The sequence below is a fragment of the Camelus ferus genome, chromosome 2 (genome assembly GCF_009834535.1).
Source record: "Camelus ferus isolate YT-003-E chromosome 2, BCGSAC_Cfer_1.0, whole genome shotgun sequence".
NCBI lineage: Eukaryota > Metazoa > Chordata > Mammalia > Artiodactyla > Camelidae > Camelus > Camelus ferus.
Genome location: NC_045697.1, coordinates 28,086,671 through 28,108,817, shown reverse-complemented (window position 1 = coordinate 28,108,817; position 22,147 = coordinate 28,086,671). Strand labels below are relative to the sequence as shown.

Here is a 22,147-nt window from a genome sequence, read left to right as displayed (position 1 = left end):
TTTCTCTCTTTCTTTCTTTCTCTCTTTCTTTTTCTGTCTCTCTTTCTTTCTCTCTTTCTTTTTCTGTCTCTCTGTCTCTCTCTCCCTCTCTCCCCCCACTCTCTTTCTCCTTCCTTCCTTACCTGTTGGGTCCGGGATTCAGAGTGGGCATAACTGGGCATTTCTGCCTTGAAGCATTTCGTGCTGCGGGAGTCAGACAGTGACGAGCTAAGACAGAAGTGGGGCTGGAGCAGCTAGAGGCAGGTGGGCATTTCTCTGTCTTCATGTCATCTCAGAATTTTTCTATGTGGTCTTTCTACTTGGGCTACTTTGGGCTTCCTCACAGCAGGGCAGCCTTAAGTTGTCGAACTGTTACTTAATGGTTCAAGGCTCCAATATTAGTGATGCAAAGATCAAAGTAGAAGTTGCTTCACCTTTTCTGGCCTTATCATATAATGTCATTTCCTCTGCATTTCACTGGTTACAAGCAAGTAACTCCTTCCACCCAGATTCAAGGGGAAAGATATTAGACTCTATCTATTTACGGTGGAGTGGTGAAGTTTTAGGCTAACATGTGTTATAGGTTGAATTATATTGAAGTTCTAACCCCCAGTATCTCAGAATGTGACATTATTTGGAAATAGAGTTGTAGATATAGGCAGTTAAGCTAGGATAAGGTCATTTGGGTGGGCCCTACTTCAGTATGACTGACATCCTTATAAAAAGTGAAAATTCGGATACAGACACACACACACGTAGGGAGAATGCCATGTGAAGATGAAAACAGAGATCAGGATGGTGCTTCTGCAAGACAAGGAACACCAAAGACTGCCAACAAACCATCAGGAGCCAAAGGAGAAGCATGGAGCAGACCCTCCCTCACAGCCCTGGGAAGGAAGCAGCCTTGAAAGTCTAGCCTCTAGAACTGTGAGACAATAAATTTCTGCTGTTTAAGATACTCAGTTTATGGCGCTTTGTTATGACAACCCTAGCAAACTAGTGCACTGTGGGGTGGGAAACATTGTTGTGACCATTTTGGAAAATACAGTGTGTCCCACAAGTCATCAGGGAATTGTTTTTTTTCTTTGAGATGCTCCAATTCTATTTCAACCCTACTGTTAGCAGGTTTTCACACTCTTAAAAAATGTAAGCACTTTGTTACTTTTAGTAACTGATACTTTTAGAAGCTGATAACTTCTTGTTCCTTTTTTTTTTTTTTTTGTATAGGAAGGAGGAGATTTAATTTTGAGTTGTATCTGTTTTCTTACTGTGAAGTACTGTTTTGTAAATAGCATTTCCTTAATCTCTTTCTAGTTCTCATCATGAAAGGATCAATGCAAGTGAAGGCAAATGATCTTCACTCACCTTGTCAACGTTTTAACTTCACTGTAATGCCTTCAGTTGACCGCTTGGAGGAATATAACAGCACCTGCAACCTAAAAACCCGCACTAGAAGGTCAGCCACCAAAGAGGAAGACCCCACCAAGGAAACGTCCATAAACCACGCCTGTAGAATTATGGAACACCCAAATAATTGTATTAACATTTCTTTGTACTTAGAAATGGATGTAAAAAGTAAGTTTTAAGGAAATTAAAGGGAAAAAGAGAATCTGATACAGACACAAAATTAAGTAAGGGCTACCACATTAACTTCACTGAAAGTCAAATAGTTGAAGAATTTTACTGATGAGATAACAAGGCTGGAAAGAATGTCAGCCCTTTTAACTGTTTATTTTTCTTTCAAAATGTGCTTTCTGTGGAGCCTAGCTTCCAGGAGGCTTCTGTGGGTTGCGATTTGAGGGGCACTAGAAAGACCCTCTGCTCCAGAATAACTTCTGGGAATACCTGTCCGCTGTGCTTGAAGTAACACTATCACACTCATGTATTAAAGGGTGAGATTTCTTTTTAAATGTAAATATACATGTACATTGTGATGTGCTCTTAACTTTTGAATTGATTTAACATGTCTTCTTTTACAGCTGAGAAAGATACCTGAATTAAGGAGATTTTTGAGGTACTGCTGTGAAGATAGGTGGGGTATAGGTTAGGCATTTTGGGTCACTGGATGACTCTAAATAAAGGAAAGGCAGGAGTCTGAAAGAGAAAGCTTACGTATTTCTTAACCCTGTTTAAGGTTGATTAGCTTCCTGGTCACTCTATTCTGAATTAACACAATTGATCCCCACTACTAAGCAGGGTGCCCTTCCTTCACCCATAAACCCTACTCTTGAAGAGCATTTTATCATATAACCATTTAATGAGTGCCTGCTGTATGCCAAGCAGTGTGCTAGGCATTGGGGTCACAGAGATAGATGAATGTAAAACAATCAAACAAGTGCAATCACTGTGATAGGAGGTGCTGTCACAGCTGGGGAGGCTGCATGCTGCCATTCCAGTCAACCTGCACTTTCTCCATGCAGCCTCCTCTCTAAATAAATGTTGACTGCCTCTTTAATGAGGCAGGTGACTGAATCTGTCTATGGATTGTGGTGCCTGTGAATGGGATACCCAGACCATGAGTCCCACAAGAGCAGTTATCCAAGGGTTATAAGCAAGTTATATATCCTGCTAAGCTGAATAATTACTAGCTGTGTTTTGCATGCAGGGAAGCAGGTACTTAGGGTGGCTTAGAAAATCAGTAGACAGTTGTGTTTTGGACAGGAAGACAACCTCGTTTAAGTCACTGATTCCTGGGTCTGCTGGCCAGTGTGTCTTTATGGGATCAAAGGAGACCGTGTTAAGCTGTTGCTGGATGGTGACTATCCTTCCACATTGCCTGTCATTTGAATGAACAATTTTTTACCTGTATCCTTACTAAATTTAGGCTAGGGTAACTGTATGTTTAACTAATGCATGCACTTGACCTGATCATGGCCATGAGAGCCCCTGTAGAAAGGAGGTCTGATTAATCGTCTACCCTGGCCTCTTCTATGCCTCAATCCAGCCTCTTTCTTTTTCTGTCTTACACTTTCTTCCCCATTCTCATCTTACTGCATCTTTGTTGACTTGAGGGCACATTTTTTGGCTGCTTGACCCAGGGCCAAATTGTTAATCACAAATGGCTTTGATTATGGTACTCTGCTTATTGCAGTCTTGACCTAGTGATTGTGATGATGGTGAAACTAACACCAACATGACCTGTAAGTGAAATTAACCTTAGAATTTTGAAACCAAACAGATCCCTGGATGCCACTTGGTCAAGTTTCTTCCTTAAATACATTAGGAAAGAATTCAGGAGAGCAAGTGACCCTGTAACAGTGATGGTTAGATATTCAACTTTTCAGTTAAGGGCAGAATATATAGTAGAATCCAGCTGCACCACCCACCATATAGCCTCTTATCTGCTGCATTATTTTACTGCATTTTTATAGTACATTTTTCTTTGCAGGTTTTATTTGTTCCATGAAGATCACTTGGTATGTTCTAGTTCTATTAGTTTTTATATTTTTGTTCATCCTCATTATCCACAAAATACTTGAAGGCCACAGGAGAGTGAAGAAGTGGCAAAGTAAGTATTGAGAAATAAATCCATCATTTGGGATAATTCATCTAATGTCAAGGAACTCCTAATCTTATGTATAGATTCCACTTATCTTTTTTTTAAGTTCAATTTACCATTTACTGAGCACCTACTGTGTGTAGGTGGTGATTCTAGGAAGCCCAAGGAACATAAACATAAGTAAGACACAGTGCCAGCTCTCAAGGAGCTTGGTGTGTCTTTCTCCTGCCCAGACAAGTGAGTAAGAGGGGAAGAAAGGCTGGGTGAATTGGAAGAAGTTGACGGACTGGAGGTTGAGCAGGAGCTTGGTGGAAGTGAAGGCAGAAGAGAGGCAGAAAAATAGGGAGTGGTGATAAAGAATTTCAGAGTTGGAGATCTTGAGCAGAGTGGTCCTAGGTGATGAGTGTGAGCAGAAGTCAATCTTTGATAAGTGTGGAAGTGACACTTTTTAGATTTTTGACTATGAAGAGCTCAAATGTGTAGTTGGAAATCAGGACAGTAAAAATGATACTCAAAAAGAATTAACAACTAGTATGATATAGGCACCTATCAGAATGGACAGTGACTGTCAACTCCTGGTGTGGCCCTGTGGCATGTACCCCTGTGCATACTGGCCCTACTGGTGGGTAAGCATGTAGACATGCCCCTCTGGTGTGTACCTATGGGCAGACTGGCTCCAGTGTTATGTACCAATGCATATACTGGCTGAATGCGAGACCTGATGGACAGTTTATAGTATGAGAGGTTGATCTCTTAAAGACAGTATTAAATGTATCATTATGAGAATAGCCTTTGAAGACAAGTAGACTTGGGTTAGAATTCTAGTACTGTCACTACTAGCAAGTTACCATGTTTGAGTGTCCCTTTTCTCCTTCGTAAAACAATAATAATCATCATTTCCACATAGGGTTGAGGTAAGGATTGAACTAAAGAGATTATATAAGAAATTTATCCCAGTGCCCAGTAGTTTTCAATAAAGGATAGTAGCATTGTGCTGGGTGGGTGCAGTATTTCCCAAGGCTCCTATGTTCTTTACCAGGCGAGGCTGTGTTAGTCCTTTCGGTGGGCAGAACAAATGGTTGCCTCTAGGTTGGAATCAAACTATCATTCATTCTTTTGGCTAAGCCTTTGTTGGAGATCTTTCTGAGAAGTTTCCTATCAAGTCTTATCATTGGTACTTTAGTATATAAGGGTCTAAATGAATTGGTTACTAACATCATCAGCATTGTATATTTGTAGAATAAACATTCTCTGTTTCTGGGTATGTGCTATTACTTTTATTTTATAGATAAAAAACCCCCGAGCCTCAGAGGGATTGTTTTGTCCGAAGTTATACAGCTTATAAAATTTCAGAATTAAGACCCAGGGTCTTTCTCATTTTGAAAATTATATTATTTGAAATAAGTGTGTGTCATTTGCAATTAGTACATAGTTTTGAATTTTTTTGATCCCTTTATCTATAAATGATTACATATTAGGAGAGATGGAAGCCAGATAGAAAAAAATGTCTAGAAAGAAACCCATAGTGGGGAGTGACATTCAGTTTTTAGGAACATCTACCCAAATGGCAGGCTTAGTGGCTTTCAAAGGCTGACCTTATGAATCCAAGCATATGAAGTAGTGAGAAATATCCTGCCACTTAGGACAGTAAACATTATTAAATATTAAATATACATCAAATATTCTGTATATCATACCTATTATATATAATAATATAAATAATATTGTGCATATAAGAGGAGATGCATCATGGCATTTATAGCAGTGGAGAAGCCACTGGTTTTAGAAAGAACCTATTTATTAATGGAAAATAACTTAATAGGGAAAAGCTCTTAATGTCCTGCTACTCCGGGCTCTGGTGTGAATGGCCCATTTTCCTTGGTAATCCTTTGAAACAACATGGGGAATACATGTTAAGAATGTGCAAGCTTATCATCTAAATATTTAATTTATTTTCTTGGAATAGGTCATAAATACAAATCTACATCTGTTCTCTTAAGAGGAAGTGATTCTGAGAAACTTCGAACCCTGAACGTGCGGGTTATTTCAGGTGAGTTCAGTGACATGCAAAAAAAGCACCGCTCTGGAATCCCAACTCTCCACCCTTTCACTCTAAACAGAGAATCAAATGATCTGAGCTCATTTAAATTAGTCTTGTATCTGGAAGAAAGGAGCTGTGAGCAAATGAAATCTAGTGTAGTATGTCTTATTATCAAGGGACAGTTACGATCAAAACTACCTCCTTAAGTAATGGAAAGTTTGCTTAATTGGCAAGAAGAAGTATATGTGAGTAGGCAGAGGGGAGAAAGCAATAAGGAATAAGCCTCAGGTTTATTTTTAAATGAGACAAGATACCATTATTCCTCAGAATTGCAAGAAGTAATTGCAGAGTGGGCACAGCTCTTTGCTAGAGCCTTCACTTAGCCGAGGGTGTCATTGCACAAAGAGAACATCTAATAGCCCCAATTAAAAAGTCCCCTGTCCTCTCTTGAGAACTAGAAATGGAATAAGGGAATCTAATTAGAGCAGCTAAGGGGGCTGTTAGCACAGATGCTGTGGGTCGATCTCCTTCTTCTAATTGTGAAGACTCCTTCTGAATTCAAGTTGTCAAATTGTATTAAAAAGAAAGAGAGGGAGAAGGTGACATGGGCAAATCTCTTCTTCATCGGGGAGAAATAATATCCTTGACTCTGAGAACCGCAGAATTATGACTGATGCCCCACGGCTTCCACGCACAGCCAGTGAGCAGGCTCCTTCGTACTTTATGAGAACTTAGACAAGGAAGCTTCAAGTCTGGTGGGTAAACAGGTTTCAAAAATGAAAGGAAATGGAACAAACCCTGAGCTCCTCACTGCAGCTGCATCTGTGGCCACTTAGAGATTTGCACATCATTTCACTGGCGCCTGTGCTTGGAGACTTTTCTGAGCTATTTAAACCAGGAGGTCCTCAGACCCCTGGCCTGAGGAAAACCTGGGTTGGGTGCACCTAAAAAGCTCAATTAAAAAAAAAATTTAGACTTTCCAATCTCAGCATTAGCATTAAAATGACTAACCTATGGCTAAAAATAAGCATTAGCTAAGTAATTACTTGATACTAGATAAATGTGGGGAAAGTTGATAGAAATTTTGTGTGGTCAGTGAGAGTTTTATTTGGTGAATGAGGTAAGAATCAGAGGGTTGTTTCAAATGGCAAAATCCATTTTTAAAGAGAGAAAAATGGCGCTTCCTCTGCGCTCCCCTCTTGGCCAGTACCCGTGCTGACACGCAGGTCCCAGGCATGCTTTAACCTGGTGCTGCTGGGCTTTTGGTTGCCTTTGGAATTCTCATCTTTTCTCTTTTCAAGTCATAATTTTGAGCACTGCAGCCTCGTCTGAGAAAAAGTCAGTAGCTCCCCGTCCACCCCTGTCAGCGGGGGAGCGGCCGATTTAAAGCCCTAGCAAACCACAAGACTAACCTCTCAGGTTCTATTTACAAGCCTATGATTTTCATTCACCAGAGAAATCTGTCTGGGCCATCCTTTCCGTGTAATAGCTCTCACTAAAAATCCTCTGGCTTTATTACCAGGCATATAATATTAATGTTCAGAGTGGGCCAAGGGGTGATGGCCTTTTTTAAAAACCAAGAGCCTTTTTGAGGCTTGGCATCTTAAAGAGGGGAAGAAGAAGATTTGTTCTTGTTTTATATATATATTCTTTTAACCTAAATGCGTTTTTCCCCCTCCCATTATAAGTTGCTCTTTCTGAGGGAGAAATGGGAAGGAAATAATATCTCCCTCGAGGGCTGTTTTTAAGGCCTCTTTTTGTAATGATGGATTATAGGCAGGAGTGAGAATGTAAGGGGAAAAAATGTGCCAGTACGGTTCTCTAGAGAAGCATTAACATAAGTGAAAAAAAAATGTAGTTCAAAGAGAGCAGTGACTATGCCCTCTTCAGCAGAGCAGCCTGCTGTCGGCCTCGGCTGTACGTTCCAGAATGTCTCTCCAGTTGTTCACGTATCGCAAAGTGAGTATTGTGGCACACATCCACACAGAGATATGGAGAGCCTCACAGCCTCAAAAACGATAAGAGAGAACTAAGGGGAGATTACCAACACCCTGGCGCTGCACGGGGCTGCCACGTACTGGGGGCAGAGGAAACATGGAGAGACGGAGACAATACATGAGTCTCATCACTGTAGAGAGCGACGTCATAGCATCCAACCCCAGGCTGTTATGCGTCTCTAGTATTTCCCTCCTTGCTCTGGGAAGCATGATGGCTTCTGTTGCCTGCCTTGGCATTAATCTATTTTACATCTTATTCATTATCTGCACACAGGTGATGACTCTCTCATTCCTCTTTGGAGCCTTGTCCCGAGCATACTATCTGGCATGTAGTCCATGCATAATAAAAGCTTATTAAATCGCACAAACCCTAAGGGGAAATGTGTATAGAGTAAAAAGAGCAGATGAAGGAGAAATGAATCCTGGGGGTCAGGAAAGGTGAAAACGAACAGAGAGACAAAGCAGTGATCAGAGGGAACATGATTCCACTTCATTAAAGAGCATAAGATGCACTTTACAGAATTGCTAAGGATATCAGAGAATAATGAAAAGCACTGACCATCTTGAAGAAGAGATTTTGAGAACCATGCAAAAGTAGCTTTGAAATGCATCCCTAGAAACAGTCCTTAATGAGCTGACCACACTGAGAGACCAAGGCCAGGGGCAGGAGCAGTGTGCTAAGACCCGAAGCGCTGGATGCAGACAACAGAGACCAGCTTGGCTGACTCGGCAGAAAGGAAATGTATTGGAAAACCGGTAGGTAACCCTTGGCAGCAACAGGAACATTGGGCAGTCTGGGCTTAGAAAAGGAGCAGGAGTCAAGGGAGGCCAGACAGCCAAAAATACAACCAAAGTTGTCCCAGGAGGAAGGTCTGGTGAGAATGCCTCGGCCAGTGTCACCACCGCTGGACACTCCCTCGGAGCTGCCAGAGCTACCCTCTGACCACCTTGCAGCTTTGCCTCACAGTCCAGGATGGCAAACCCCAAGGAGGGGTATCTGGCTGATGGAATACAGGCCACAGATTGGTTCTCTGGGTACCAGGAAGCAGGGAGAGGGGCTATCTGCTTCTCTGGCTTCTTGTGTACTGGACAGTTCCCCTGAGATGTCCACTTGCTGGACAGCCAATAAATACATACCTACGTATAGGACACTGTGTTCCCAGGATTAGAGCGTCCGCTTACTCCTGCTGCATGGGTCAATTAAGGGAGTCCTTTCATCTCTCCCTTCTATGTCCATCAAAAACGATGAGATCTTTAAAACTTGAAATTCTTCACCTTCAAATATTCAGTCAAAATCTACTGAACACTGACTATGGGCCAGAAATTGTGCTAAGCATTGACAATGCAGTGGCCAGAACACAGCACGGTCCCTGCCTGTGCAGAGCTGACACCACAGTTCAGGAGAGTCTACCCTGGTTCCTTAGGAGAATGTAAATGAATTAAACTATAAAAACTCATTAAGCACCGTACATTCACACACATCATTTTGTTTTATTTCATAAAAACTTCACTTTTTTCCTGATGAGAAAACTGAAGCTAAGAGAGTTGAAAGTAACTGACCCACTGCCAGCTCCTAGCAGGGTGAGAGGCCAAACTCAGTTCTGTCCAGTGGATGCACTTTCTGGCACACCGCTTAAAGGCAGTGACGAGCGGGGACGTTTTCTCCTGCTGCTTCAAGCCATAGATCAAAACTCTTCTTGCTCTTTTACATTTAACACTGGAAACAGAGATGAGACATTTTCTCTATGAGGTAGTAAGTAGGAAGGAGCTTGTGTGAGACAACGTGAGTCATCTGCAAAGTAACATTTTGGCACTGGCAGTTAACGTGGGTGGGCTCTTGGGGACCACAAAGCAAAGGAAACAGAATTTTGCTGTGCATGAGAACTGCCAAATGCCAAAAGGAAGCGGATGACCCAGTAATATGTATTACCCCAAAATAAAACTAATGGCAATGTAAAATTATAATTTGCAACATGTTTAAGGCCAGTATAAATAAAGACTAAGCAGGTTTCAATTTCCTATGGAAGGGAAGATAATTTACTGGTGCCAGATGTCCAGCAACCAAGCAAGATAACATGAAAATTTAATTTTTACTTGCTTAACTATGATATTTATGACTCTTAAAATACAGATTTGGGTTCATAAAACAGAAAAGGTTATAGCCATCTGCTTGGTTACAGACTAGATCAAAATGCAGAGGGTGACTCTGCCTGCAGGAAGAAATTCTTAAGTGTGAAGAATCTGTAGGCAAAAGAGGTTAATTTATTCTATTCATTCACTGAATGACTTTATGTGACAGCCAATTGTGCCTGGTCTGGAAGAACTGATGATGAAACATATGCAGATAAACATCTTCTCTTTGCACAGACTCTCCCTACCAACCATCAAGGCTCCCTCACCACCCCACTGCAAACCTCCCCCTTTCCCCCGCCCTTGTTAGCTCCTACCCTGCCCTTCTGATCTTGGCTTAACTAATATTTCCTCAGGGAAGTTGTCTCAGACCTAGTGGACCAGGTAAATTACACCCTCAACATCACACATCTCTCTTTGTGGCAATTAATTTACATTTTTGTTGCTATTTTACTTTTTGTTATTGATTGATGTCTCTTCCATGAGCCAGTTAGCTTCTGATATCGGGGACACTGATAATTCTCATCACTGCATCCCCAGCTCAGAGCACAGTGCATATAAAGATACATAGTAGGTACTCAATAACTGTTTGTCAAATAAATACAACTTTACATCCTCAGTGTTGAAAAAACGGCTGCTGCTGTCTTACATAGGCCTTTCAAATACTTTCCCCCCTAGATTATAACTTTTGATAATGCTTATCCAAAATAATGAAAGGAGAATGGTTAAACGCTTCATCAGCTTCATTCCTTGGAGTATTAAGTATACCTGCAGTGTGAATGAATCAGAAACCTAGTCAATGGCGCAGAATACTGGCAGCTGTCTGTTCCAGGAGTTTCTTTCCTCTTTAATTGTTAATTCCAGATAATTCTGTAGTCATTTATTTTCCCATCCTCATTTGATTTTCACATTGGCCAGATTGGGAACAGCTGAGTAGTTTTAGGACCACTGTTAATGATAACAGATGGAGCTTTGAACATAGTAGGGAGTTGGCACCTTGAATAATGGAAATCTATTTTAAGCCACTGTAATTGGTTCTATTAGCCCTAAAAAGCTGCTGGCTATCTTGGGCTTGCATAGAAGTGCTCATGCTTTCATGTGATGGAAAGTCCAAAATGATGCAATATTGAAGTTTTGTATTTCTATGGTAATAGGAAGAAATAATTAAGACTGAAAGGTTTTTTTGGAAGTCAGATTAGAGAACTAAGAATCACCAAACCACCTGAAGATCTTCACATCTGTCTTGATCAAAGTAATCTGTGAGGATTCACTTGAATTCCTTCATCTTTGGAAAAGCTCTTATGAGGAAACCAAGTACTTTGCAGGTAAAGGTTTAGCCATTTAGTGCCACTGTGTTCGCAGAGTTGTGGCTGAATACCTCAAAGTATGAGGTCATCATTTCCAGGGTTAGCTGCCACAGCCCCCCTGCTGCGCGCACACACTGGGCCTGCTAAGTTCCGAGCAGGGCTCTTGACTGGGCTTCAAACGATGCTGGGAAAATACTGTTTTGCACTTAGTGGTGCTTACTATTTTTCAAAGTACATCAAAATACATCTTTATTACCTTGTTTTACCCTTACCTTTATTTTCTTCCTCTTAGCCTCAAGGCAGCCTCACTAGCTTTGCCCAAGTCACAAAGAAACGATCTGGGCAGTTCAGACATCAGTACCCGCCAGCCAAGCTTTGAACCAAGCATGTCATGGGAGGCCCGGGCCCTGCTGCGAGAGGCTACCCGGTTGCCGCTGCCCACAAGGCCACACAGGTGCTGCGTGGAGGTGACTTTACCTGGTCCGGTGCCTCCCCGCAGGCCAGGGGGCTCAGCCTCCTGCAGGGGAAGCACAGCAGGAAGGGTCCTTGGTGTCATCCCGCTCACATGAGGCACAAAGAAGTTAAATAACATTCTTTCAGTCATTCAACACATCTTTAATGAATACACATTATGTGTCATGCTCTAAGGTGGGTTCTGGGGAATATAACCATACATAAAATACAATCTTTGCACACATGGAGGCAGACAAATAAGGAATTAAAACAAAATTGGATAAATTCACTATGGGGAGGAAGAGATCAGAGAGGGTCAAATATAGTAAACTAAACCTGTTTACTTCTCCTTGCTTTGTTTTTTGGCTTTCCAATTTAACAGCCAAGTAAAATATACCTGAAAAGTATTTTTGGGGATAGGAATATCAAAAATTGGTGGGGCAAATGTCCTTACCAGACAGGAGAGCCTGAGTAGGATGGGGAAGTTTTAAATGTGCCTTGACTGTGGGAGATGGACCTTGTCTTTGACATGAAGATCATCAGGAACTAAGTGAAGAAAACACCTCATAAGTTTCCATTACTCAGTGGGACTTGAGAATTTCTTTGGAAGGATGAATTGACGTTGGCTACCTGGTGTCACAGATATAAAGCATTTTAAAAAGTGATGGAAATTTTCAAAAAGGAGAAAAAGAAATATCAGAGGTTAACCTGGACATTGTCGTGGTCAGAATGATAAGGACTTTATTCGAGACGTAAGGTGTGGGGATTTATTTTCAATCAAAGTTTCCTCTGTTGGAAATTCATTTTGTTCACTGGGTTTAGCCAGGTCAAAACTCAGACCGGGCTTCTTTTATTTTTTAGGCTCTGCTGAGGTTCTTGGAAAAAGTCAAAAAAATGGTTCAGAGATTTGACAAATTCATGAAAAGACTTCTGTGAAGTTTTAAAATATTTCAGACTGCTTCTGCTGCCTTAACTAGTGTTGCTGAATTAATATGATTTGAAAGAAACTCTATTTCTCAGTGTAAAACTAGAAAAAATTTCCACCTGTTTTAGCTATTCTGAAGAAGGTATTAAAATGACATGTAGCCTACCTTTTTGCCTTTTTATAAATTTTTCAGAAGTTTTCCTATTAGCATATAACTTACATGATTTTGGACACTAGGAGAAATAGAAGATAATGTACTGGTAGAGAGTTACTTTGGACCAGCCATCAGTTTGACAGATAATGGCTTTCTGAATGATGGTCATACCATGCTATGAAGCATCAACAAACCGAATGAATAAGCAAATGACGAGCAGTTTGGCTTTCCAACCAAAGGAGGGCTGTTAATTTTCCTCAGTCATTATTTGGTTTCATGAATAGGCTCTTTTGGGATTTTAACCATTAAAAAGACCTATCTCCAAATCTCCAATTCTGGACGTTAATAAGATGCTTTGTCAAAGATGTCTAAACAAATTATTCGCATGGCAATTCATTCTGAAGCTTTAACGTACATCAGAATCAACCATCAAACACTCCTGAGCCTTTGTGAAGGGAGGTCGTAATTCAGTAGATCTGGGACAGGGTCCTAGAACCTGCATTTTAAATTACTACTTCTTGTGATTTTTCAGGCCAGGGATCTGTTGACCACTTTCTTCATTTTCTATTACTGTGTAACAAATCACCACAAATTTAGTGGCTTAAAACAACACACCTTTAGTATCTCATAGTTCCTGTGGGTCAGAAATCTGGGCACAGCTGCTGGATTTCAGAGACTCACAAGCCTGAGCTCAAAATGTGACTTGGCCTGCATTCTCATCTTGGGGCTCCCCATCCAAGTTTGTTCAGATTGCTGGCAGAACTCATTTATTTGAGGATGTAGACTGAGGGCCCTGGCTTCTTACCTGGCTCTCTGCCAGATGCCACCTTTAGGTCCTGTAGGCTGCCTGCAGACCCCTGCTACATGACCCTTCCTGTAGACAGTTCAGGACATGCCAGTTTGCTTCTTTGAGCCCAGTGAGAGAGCCCCTCTGACCTCAGGGAGAGCCCAGGCTCTCAGTTAAGGGCTCTCGTCTCATTAAGTTGGACCCACCCAGGGTGGTCTCCCTTTTAAATAATTCAAAATCAAGTGATTTGGAATGTTCATTACACCTGTGAAAACTCTTCATCTTAGTGAAACCCAATCACAAGAATGAGAACTTATTCACAGCCCTGCCCACGCTCAAGGGAAGGGAATTACAAGGCAGGGGTGGGAATCTTGGGGGCCGTCTTAGAATTCTGCCTCCCGCAACCAGCCTTGAGAAGTACAGGGCTGAAAAGACAAAAATCACAGACTACTGGGAACTTTTAGTGTGACAGACAAGGTTGATCGATCTAATCCCATAGATGTGGTTGGTACTTACTGACAACAAAATAAAAATAAAGATGCTAAGGGCCTCCAATGCACTGGATCTGTGAGGAAAAGAGTGTGGGGATGGGAGCCCTGAACTCTGGTAAAGACTGGTCTCGTTTTCCCACCTCTGTTCTAATCAGTCAGGGGAGCTCTGTCATTTACTCTTTAGAGTTATATGCTCCATAAGAAATTTGAAACTTGGTGGTTATTTTAGCATTTCTATAGGAATGAAAGGGCCCTCAGTTTCTGCTGGAAATGCTTCAAAGAGGCATCTATTCCTGCCCCTTGAAGAGTAGTTGCTATCTTAATTTTTCAAATGTCTAGTTAAGATGGATATTTTTCTGGAGAAATTTATAAGAGCTGATACCAGAAGAATAGAAAATCTAAACAAAACAATTGTCATAGAAGAAACAGAATTTGTCAGTTTTCTCTCAAAAAAAAAAAAAATCAGGAAGAACAGTTCACAGGGCAATTTTAACAGTGTCTAAGCAACAGATATTTCCAATGGTATTTAAACTGTTACAGACCGTAGAAAACAAGGATATTTCCTGCTTCTTTTTATGAAATAAACATTTATATTTAAACCTAAGGAAGATTTGTCTAAAGTGAAGGCATCGAGGAATCTTACTTATGTATATTATGCAAAAATCCTCAACAAATATTAGCAAAAGGATACAGTAGCACAGGTTAAAAACATGCATATATGCAAACTGGCACGCACGTTCCTACTATGGTCTTGTGGGGCTTACTCCGGAATACAGGGACAGTTCAGGACATCTACTGTGTCACTCATCATGTTAACAGATCTGAGGGAATGATTGTTGGATCATCCCTATAGGTACTAAAAATGTATTTGACAAAATACAATACCCATTCTTCATAAAAACTCTTAATAAAAATAAGTAGGTACTTCCTTAATGTGGTAAAATATATCTGTCTCAGACAAGAACCTAGAATCATGCTTACAAGGGAAACACGAAAAGCATGCCCAACTAAAGCCAGAAGTGTTCAAGAATGTTCGCTATTGCCACTTTATCTACCACTGTCCTAGAAGTCCTATCAACACAATTAGATAAGAGACAGAAATACAAGGTTCACAAGTTGGAAAGAATAGGTAAAATGATCACTTATATTGCAGAAGATATGATGTGTACCTGAAAAATCTAAGGTAATTCCCTAAAAAAAAAAATCTTTGAAAAATCCAGTAAGGGGCAGGGTACAAAATTAATATAAAAAATCAAATAGCATTTGTATATTTAAACAACAACCAGCTGGAGGATACACTGCATTTCAAATCAGGGCAAAAGATAAATTAGGAATAAACTTAATAAGAAATGTGTAAGGTCTTTCTGAAGAAAACTTCAGAAGAATGCTTCTGAGAGACATGAAAATGACTTGAACAAAAGGAATGGTATATCATGTTCTTGAAAGGAAGTTGAATATAAGAAGATGCCATTTTTTTCTAAATCAATAAATAAGCAAGTTCATTTCAATATCCCAATGAAAAATAAGCTGGCAATATGAGACAAAAAAAATTGACATAGAAGAATAAAGAGAAGTGTACATTCCATTATGGCAGTGATATTTAACTAGATTAAAGTATCCAGTAAAACATTAGAAAGTTCAGGACTTAAGTAAATGATGAAAATGGCATATCAAATCAATAGGAAAACAAAGAATTACTGAATAAATGATGCTGGGACAATTGAATAGTCATCTAGGAAAAAAAAATTTACTTAATCCAGAGCTCACACTAATACTAATACAGCGTAAATTCCGAACAGATCAATGATTTTAATGGAAACACGAAGCCACAAAAATTATAGAAGAAACGATGGTAGAGTTTATTTATAACTAACTCAAAGCTGGCCTTCCATTCATGACACAAAACTCAGCCAAAACACTAATAAATTTGACCGTGTGAAAAAGAATGTATACAGCAAAAACAACTGGGGAAAAGTTATTTGCAGTTCATAACAGATCAGCAACCTTTCCTTGCACAGAAGGAGTTTCTGATAATTGAGGAAGAAAAGATCATAGCCCAGTAAGCCAATGGGTAAAGGGTAAGCATGGACTGTTTACAGAAAAGGGAATACAAATAGTTCTTAAACATATGAAAGGTTGTTTTGGTCTCACTCAGACTAAATTCTTTCAAAAATATATATATTTTTGGGTGTTTATTATGTGCCAATATTGGCCATCGGGTATAGGAGATACAGTAGTGAACCGCACTAAAGATTTCTGCTCTCATGGGGCTTACATTCAATGAAAAAGCAAATTAAAGCTACACTGAGGTGCCATTTTCATCTATCAGATTGGCAAAAATCCCCAGAAGCTTGACGTCATACTCTGTGGCAAGGGGCAATAGGTCCTCTCATATACTAAGGTAAATTGAGAGGCAAAATTGGTACAACGTCTTGGATAGGTCATTTGGCAATAACTATCCAAGTTACAAATGTACAAGCCCTTTGAGCCAGCAATTCTATTTCTAGGAATTTATCCTATAGATTTACTTACATAAGAGAGAAATGTCATATGTACAAGTTACTGCTAGTTTGTTTGCAACATCAAAACATTAGACACAATCTAAACAAGAGGCCATTTAAAGACACGGTGGTATGGAGTACCAAGAATACCAGGTAGCTGTAATACCAGGTATTTGGAATACCACGAAGTTGTGAAAAAGGAATGAGGAAGCACTTATGTGGAAAGATCTCTAAGATATATCATTAATGACATATATGAATGATATTCTACCAATTGTGTAAATAAGGACAAAAATACATTTTAATAGCATATAAAAGTACAAATTTATCCTCTATCCATCTACCCACAAAAAACTAATTGGTTGCCTTGGTTGTCTGTGGCAGAGGAACAGGAGAAGGGAAGGAACTACATGATGTGGTGGGATGCGGGTGGGAGATGGGGCAAGAGGGAACATTCACTGAATAGCCTTTCATGGTTTAAAAATTTTTAATCATGTGAATGTATTCCTTATTCAAAAAATTAAACCCAAAAAATAAGTTTTTCTTATCAAAAAATTTTTAAATTGAAGTACAGTCAGTTACAATGTGCCAGTCTCTGGTGTACAGCACAATGACCCAGTCATGCATATACATACATATATTCATTTTCATATCAAAAATTTTTTTCTAATTAAAGGAATATAATTCTGAGAGAAGGTTTGATAGTATTTCTATTTTGGTAAACTACCCCAGTATTTAATTATCTTCTTGGACAAGAAGCATCATATTCTTGATTACACTTAAATCTTCTGTTTTGATTTATCTTCTTAAGAAGCAACTACTCAAATTTCTCTTTAAATTATAAGTCACCTCATTTCCATCCATGTTCAGGGCTTTGAATAAAAAGTAGAGACATCTGTGTAGCCAAAACCACTTGTATTATGTAGAACTCAAGTTTCAATATAAAAACTAGAAAAGCAAGACCCAAAACCCCAGTGGAATGAAAGAGGTACCATTGTGCCATGGACATCAAGTTGAATCTCCTACGTGAAGGCAGCGAAGATAATATTAGAAGAATTTTATAAAGTCACAGAGTTGTAGCAAAGGAAGACAGGTTCTAACCTGTCAATTTATCTAATTTGTAACTTTGCTTTTTGGTAAAATAGACCCTGAAATCAAGGATGTCCTTAATATTCTCCCTAGGGACATATTTCAACAAGATGCAATGGAAGGAAATGTTCGCACTTCCCAAAGTCAAATTCTTTTCTTGTTACTTGACATCGTACTTTGTCTTTTTCTTTGCTTTGCTCCTCCTTATGCTTCAGGTCTTGTGCCCAGAAGGCGGTGGGAGAGGAAGAATGAAAAGAAAGATACAGAGCTGAGAGAAATGGGTTCAAAGTGTCAGAGCTGCAGGCAGGAAATTTAGTGAGTGGGGGAAACTGCCAAAATCCTGTCTAGAGGGAGCGCATGGTCCTCTTAACATGTTAGAATATACCGTGCCTGCTTTTGCATTGCTACTGACTAAATATTGACTAGAACCGCTCTCCTTCTTAAACAGCAGAGACCACGCAGAGGCTGCCTTTGGCCCAGGTCAAGGACGTGCTTCCTCCAATACCAGAACTAGAAGCTTCTTCCACAGCACATCAGCAAGATCAACACACACGGTGAGTGATGCTTCAGTTTTACCAATGATTTGACTATTCATTATGAATGCGAATAGATCCAAGGAGGTATAGTTAACCCCAAACTGCATTTCTATCTGGGTGTAGGAGATAGAAAGTGAGGAACTTGCAAAATCAGTTAATATGGATTAGAAAGTATGAAATAAAGTCACTATTTCCTCCAAAATTTAGGAAGGACCAGTCAACTAACCTCTTGGTCTGTTGAACAACATGTGTACTGATGCACCGAGATGTCAGCTTATCCTCTGGCACTGTTTCCTGGGATTGAGTCCTCAGTCCAGCAGGCTAGTCGTTGCTTCACTTGGAGCATGAAAAAAGAATGTAAATTTGTAAAGCAGAGCTACTCACTGGCCCTCAACTACTGAAATAAAAAAGCTCCTCTAAATTTAATGTTTGGTAATCTAGATTAACTCACATCGATTTCCATGTATTTGAACCCAAAACTGTGATCAGATGTGTTTAGAAATTTTTTTCTTTCATTCAACAAATATTTATGAAGTAGCTATTTTGTTGACGGCACTAATGATGACCGTTGGGGAGGGTATAACAGGGAAAACAAGGGAAACTAGCATTTTTTTGTTGTGCTGGGTGGTGGTAGACCAGATCATTTACTCTTCGTAATATCTGGGTAGTTATCAGTCAAAGGTCCTGGCAGGAAACCCATGGTATGCTCACACTGAATAACCTGGAAAGAGTTTCATAAAGGACCTATTAAACCAGGATGTGGGAAAACCAAAAAAGGAGAGTGCAGCCCCCTGGGACCAGTAACAGTGGGGCCCTGCTACTGTCCCTAAGACTAAAGGGACAAAGAAGTCATAGAGACAGAGTCAGAGGCAGACACACACTCGCAGGTACACGCACAGAAGGAACCTGTGAGGAGGGCTGCCTGACAGCTGCTGGGGCCTTTGGTCATGGACACGACAGCCTGTGGTTGCCCTGAGGAGAGAGAATCAATGTCCCAATGTGGCTGAACTCCTTTTTCCCACTGTAGTACTCCGCACTGGCCCAACCCACCCAGAGCGACAGGACACAAGCTAGACTGAGACAGTTCATATAGAATGGCCTCCCAGATCACCAAGCATGGTGAACAAAAGGAGAGAGCAGATCTGGAAAGGCAACCAAAGGTTTTCAGCATAGGTGGCTCAATGCATCAAACTGGAAACTAAGTGCCAAGGATACCTTTGTGCTTAGGACTAGAGAGAGGCAGGGCTTCCTTAGAGCTCAGGATCTGCTGTTGGCTCAGAAATTCCTAGGGCGAATATGATGTCATCATAGAATTGTTTTAGTGAAACGTTCCTGGATATTATGCTTGATACTTCTCATTCTAGTCCTCATTCTGGGACGTTCAACCTTGCACATGAAGAGCTCTCCTCTGTTCATTCACTACATGCTTTTTGAGCACCTACTGTGTGCCAAGAATTCTGCTACTCATTGGCAAAAAAACATGTAGTCAGTGGTGAATCAGATTAGGGAACCCCCAATTCCAACCGAGCGTCAAGTTAACATGATAGAAGCACTCATGGGGGACTTGGGGAGCAAAATGGGGAAATCCTCATTCAGAGGACATGTTGCTTAGCATTTAATAGATGTCCAATAAGTATTTGTCGAGTGAATAAATAAATCTCAACTTCTGTATCTTTCTACTAGAATCATGGACTGTTACAACCAAAGAAACCTGTGTGAACACTTTCACTTTCATTTTATAAAAGTGGAAAATAAGCCAAAATATGTAGTGGCAGAGGCAAGAGGAAACCCTAGGTTTCCTGGGTCCTAGCTGAGACGTGTACCACCCACCACTAACCTCCCTGTCTTCTTGGGGATGTAAATGAGGCTCCATTGCATTGGAAAGAGCCCTTAATCAGTGACTTTAGGAAGTTTTAGGGTGATGTTATAAGACACAGTTTTTTAGAAAAATTTTTCTTTATTGACATAGTCAGTTTACAATGTGTCGATTTCTGGTGTACAGCATAATGTTTCAGTCTACATATACATCCATATGCTTGTTTTCATAGTCTTTTTCATTATAGGTTACTGCAAGATATTGAATATAGTTCCCTGGGCTATACAGAAGAAACTTGTTGTTTATCTGTTTTGTATATAGTAGTTAGTATTTGCAAATCTCGAACTCCCAATTTATCTCTTCCTGACCTCTTTCCCCTCTGGTAACCGTAAGTTTGTTTACTGTGTCTGTAAGACACAGTTTTAATAAATGTTTTTAAAATTGTTTTCCACTAATTATTTTCAGGTTAACAAGATTTTTGTGTGAATCATATTTGCCTTTTTTTTTTTTTTTAATCTTCAGACAATCTCTATGATTTCCTCTGGACAATCTAGACTGAACCCTTTTGAAGAGTACTCATACTTTCGTTTTGGGAATGAGGTAACTGGTAAACATTTGGTCCAGCTGAGGATGCACAATAGAACCAGTAGGAATGCTGACTGGTGGACGGAAACTAACGCGAGAGCACTCATTAGACCCAGGAGATTAAAGGAATGAGTTTTTTCAGGAAGCCATTATGAGTCTCATGGAAAACAAGCTGATGAAACTGGTGGAAACAGTAAAAGAATGCTTACTCTCCTTGTTTATCCATGTTTATACAGCCTACAACAGCCCCAAGATTTTGATTTTGAGGAACCAAAAACAATGTTAGGAGGAAAATCCCTCCTCTCACTGACCCACATTGTAGATCCTGATTTGATGGGTTTGCCTTTTCAGATGGACCATTTCTATTTGGCAAATTGCTTAAGAGGACCAGGGTTGTTTGTTTATACATTTGTTTGCATTTATAAATATTGCTTCCTTTTGGCACTGGAATTTTTTTAAAAATTCAAAGATACCAAAATAAAAGGAATTTAAGTGAAATACTTGAATATTTAAATCTAACAATACAATGTTTCCTCTGATTCTTTTGGCTTTCATCTTTTTATAGTTTTGATGGATGTCAAGAATAATTATAGTTATTAATTTACAGTGAAAACTTGGACAAGAGGGCAGTTTTTAACTATGAAAAATAGAAGAATACCTTCCCAGAGTTAAGATGGAACTTAACCTCCTGACATCATTATATGGTTCAAATCGCTTATCTGAGTAGATTTGCAGAGTTTAACTGCAAGATCAGGTTTGATACTAAGCAACCTAACAGGAACACATGTTCAGCACACAGAGGTGTTTTTGGTATTCCATTTTCTTTCTTTTTTTTTTTTTTTGTTAGATCACAAACTGAGATTCTAATTGTAAAATTTAGGAATTGACGATGTGGCAAATGGAATTCTACTAGTCTCACTTTTTCTTATTTGTGTACCCCTGACTAATAGGTGAGTCAGGCTCAGGTCTGGGATTATTCAGCAGGAATTTAGGGGTGTCACATTCTCTCAGGTACCAATATTACACAATTTCTCTGAAGCCAACTTATTGTTCCCTTGCATGTCACCTATTATGTTCTGACAAATGACTTGGAAATCAGTGGGAACTTGGCTTACAAAAGGCATAAATTAAGCTTCAAGTTCTGTTACATTGTGGCAGCTTTTAGAAGCTAATTTCACTTGTTTATTAAAATAATAAACTCTATCAGAAACTGTGAAGCACTGAAAGATGTAGCTGGCCTACTGTCTGCCCACAAGGAGCTTATGATGTGGTGGAGGAGACAGCACACGTGTGCCGCTAGTTGTGACACTAGACGAAAGGATAAATGTCATTAACATTCCCAGCTTCCTGCTGGGAATTCACAGGCCAAAGGAATCATTTCCAGTTGCAGGTAATCAGGACAGCTTCTCAGGAGGGCCACTATCAAGCAGGGTCCAGAAGATGGCTTTTTCTGATCTCTTAGTATAAGTCAAATCTCCCGTTTTACATGTTCTCAACCCTCATGGTTCTTTCCGTATCTGTCATTTACAATTATTTTCATGGTTGTTAACTAATGTCTGGCTCCCTCTCTAGACTGATTCTGCTCACCCTAGTATCTCTGGCAGCTGGTAGAATGCTCGGCTCACAGTAGGCATTTAATAAATATTTGTTGGATAAAGGACTATTTATTGAGCCTTCCACCCCATACATTAGGCACATGCCATGTATACTTATTTCTTTCTCACAACTGCTCTCAAGACAGGTATCGTCACTCCCGAGGAAGCTGAGGTCAAGGAAAGCTCAGCAATTTGCCTGCTCTCTGGACTAATATTTGGATTTAGTCGAGGTCTTTGGGACTGCGAAAACTTGCTGCTCCCA

At 40.0% G+C, this 22,147-nt stretch overlaps 1 protein-coding gene across 4 annotated transcripts in view; it reads left to right on the top strand.

Annotated features, from left to right (window-relative positions):
- Positions 1-22,147, top strand: part of TMEM156 (transmembrane protein 156) — a 74,720-nt gene that overhangs the window by 17,403 nt on the left and 35,170 nt on the right. Inside the window, exons 3-7 of one of the 4 annotated variants that reach the window (XM_032496004.1) lie at positions 1,294-1,554; positions 3,368-3,487; positions 5,445-5,528; positions 17,802-17,907; positions 20,228-20,788. In XM_032496004.1, coding sequence (XP_032351895.1) covers positions 1,294-1,554; positions 3,368-3,487; positions 5,445-5,528; positions 17,802-17,907; positions 20,228-20,240 — 584 coding nt within the window. In that variant the 3' untranslated portion in view covers positions 20,241-20,788. Of the gene's footprint in view, positions 1-1,293; positions 1,555-3,367; positions 3,488-5,444; positions 5,529-17,801; positions 17,912-20,227; positions 20,789-22,147 lie in introns of those variants that run through there. The other 3 variants (XM_032496002.1, XM_014562851.2, XM_032496005.1) reach the window with 3 other exon arrangements.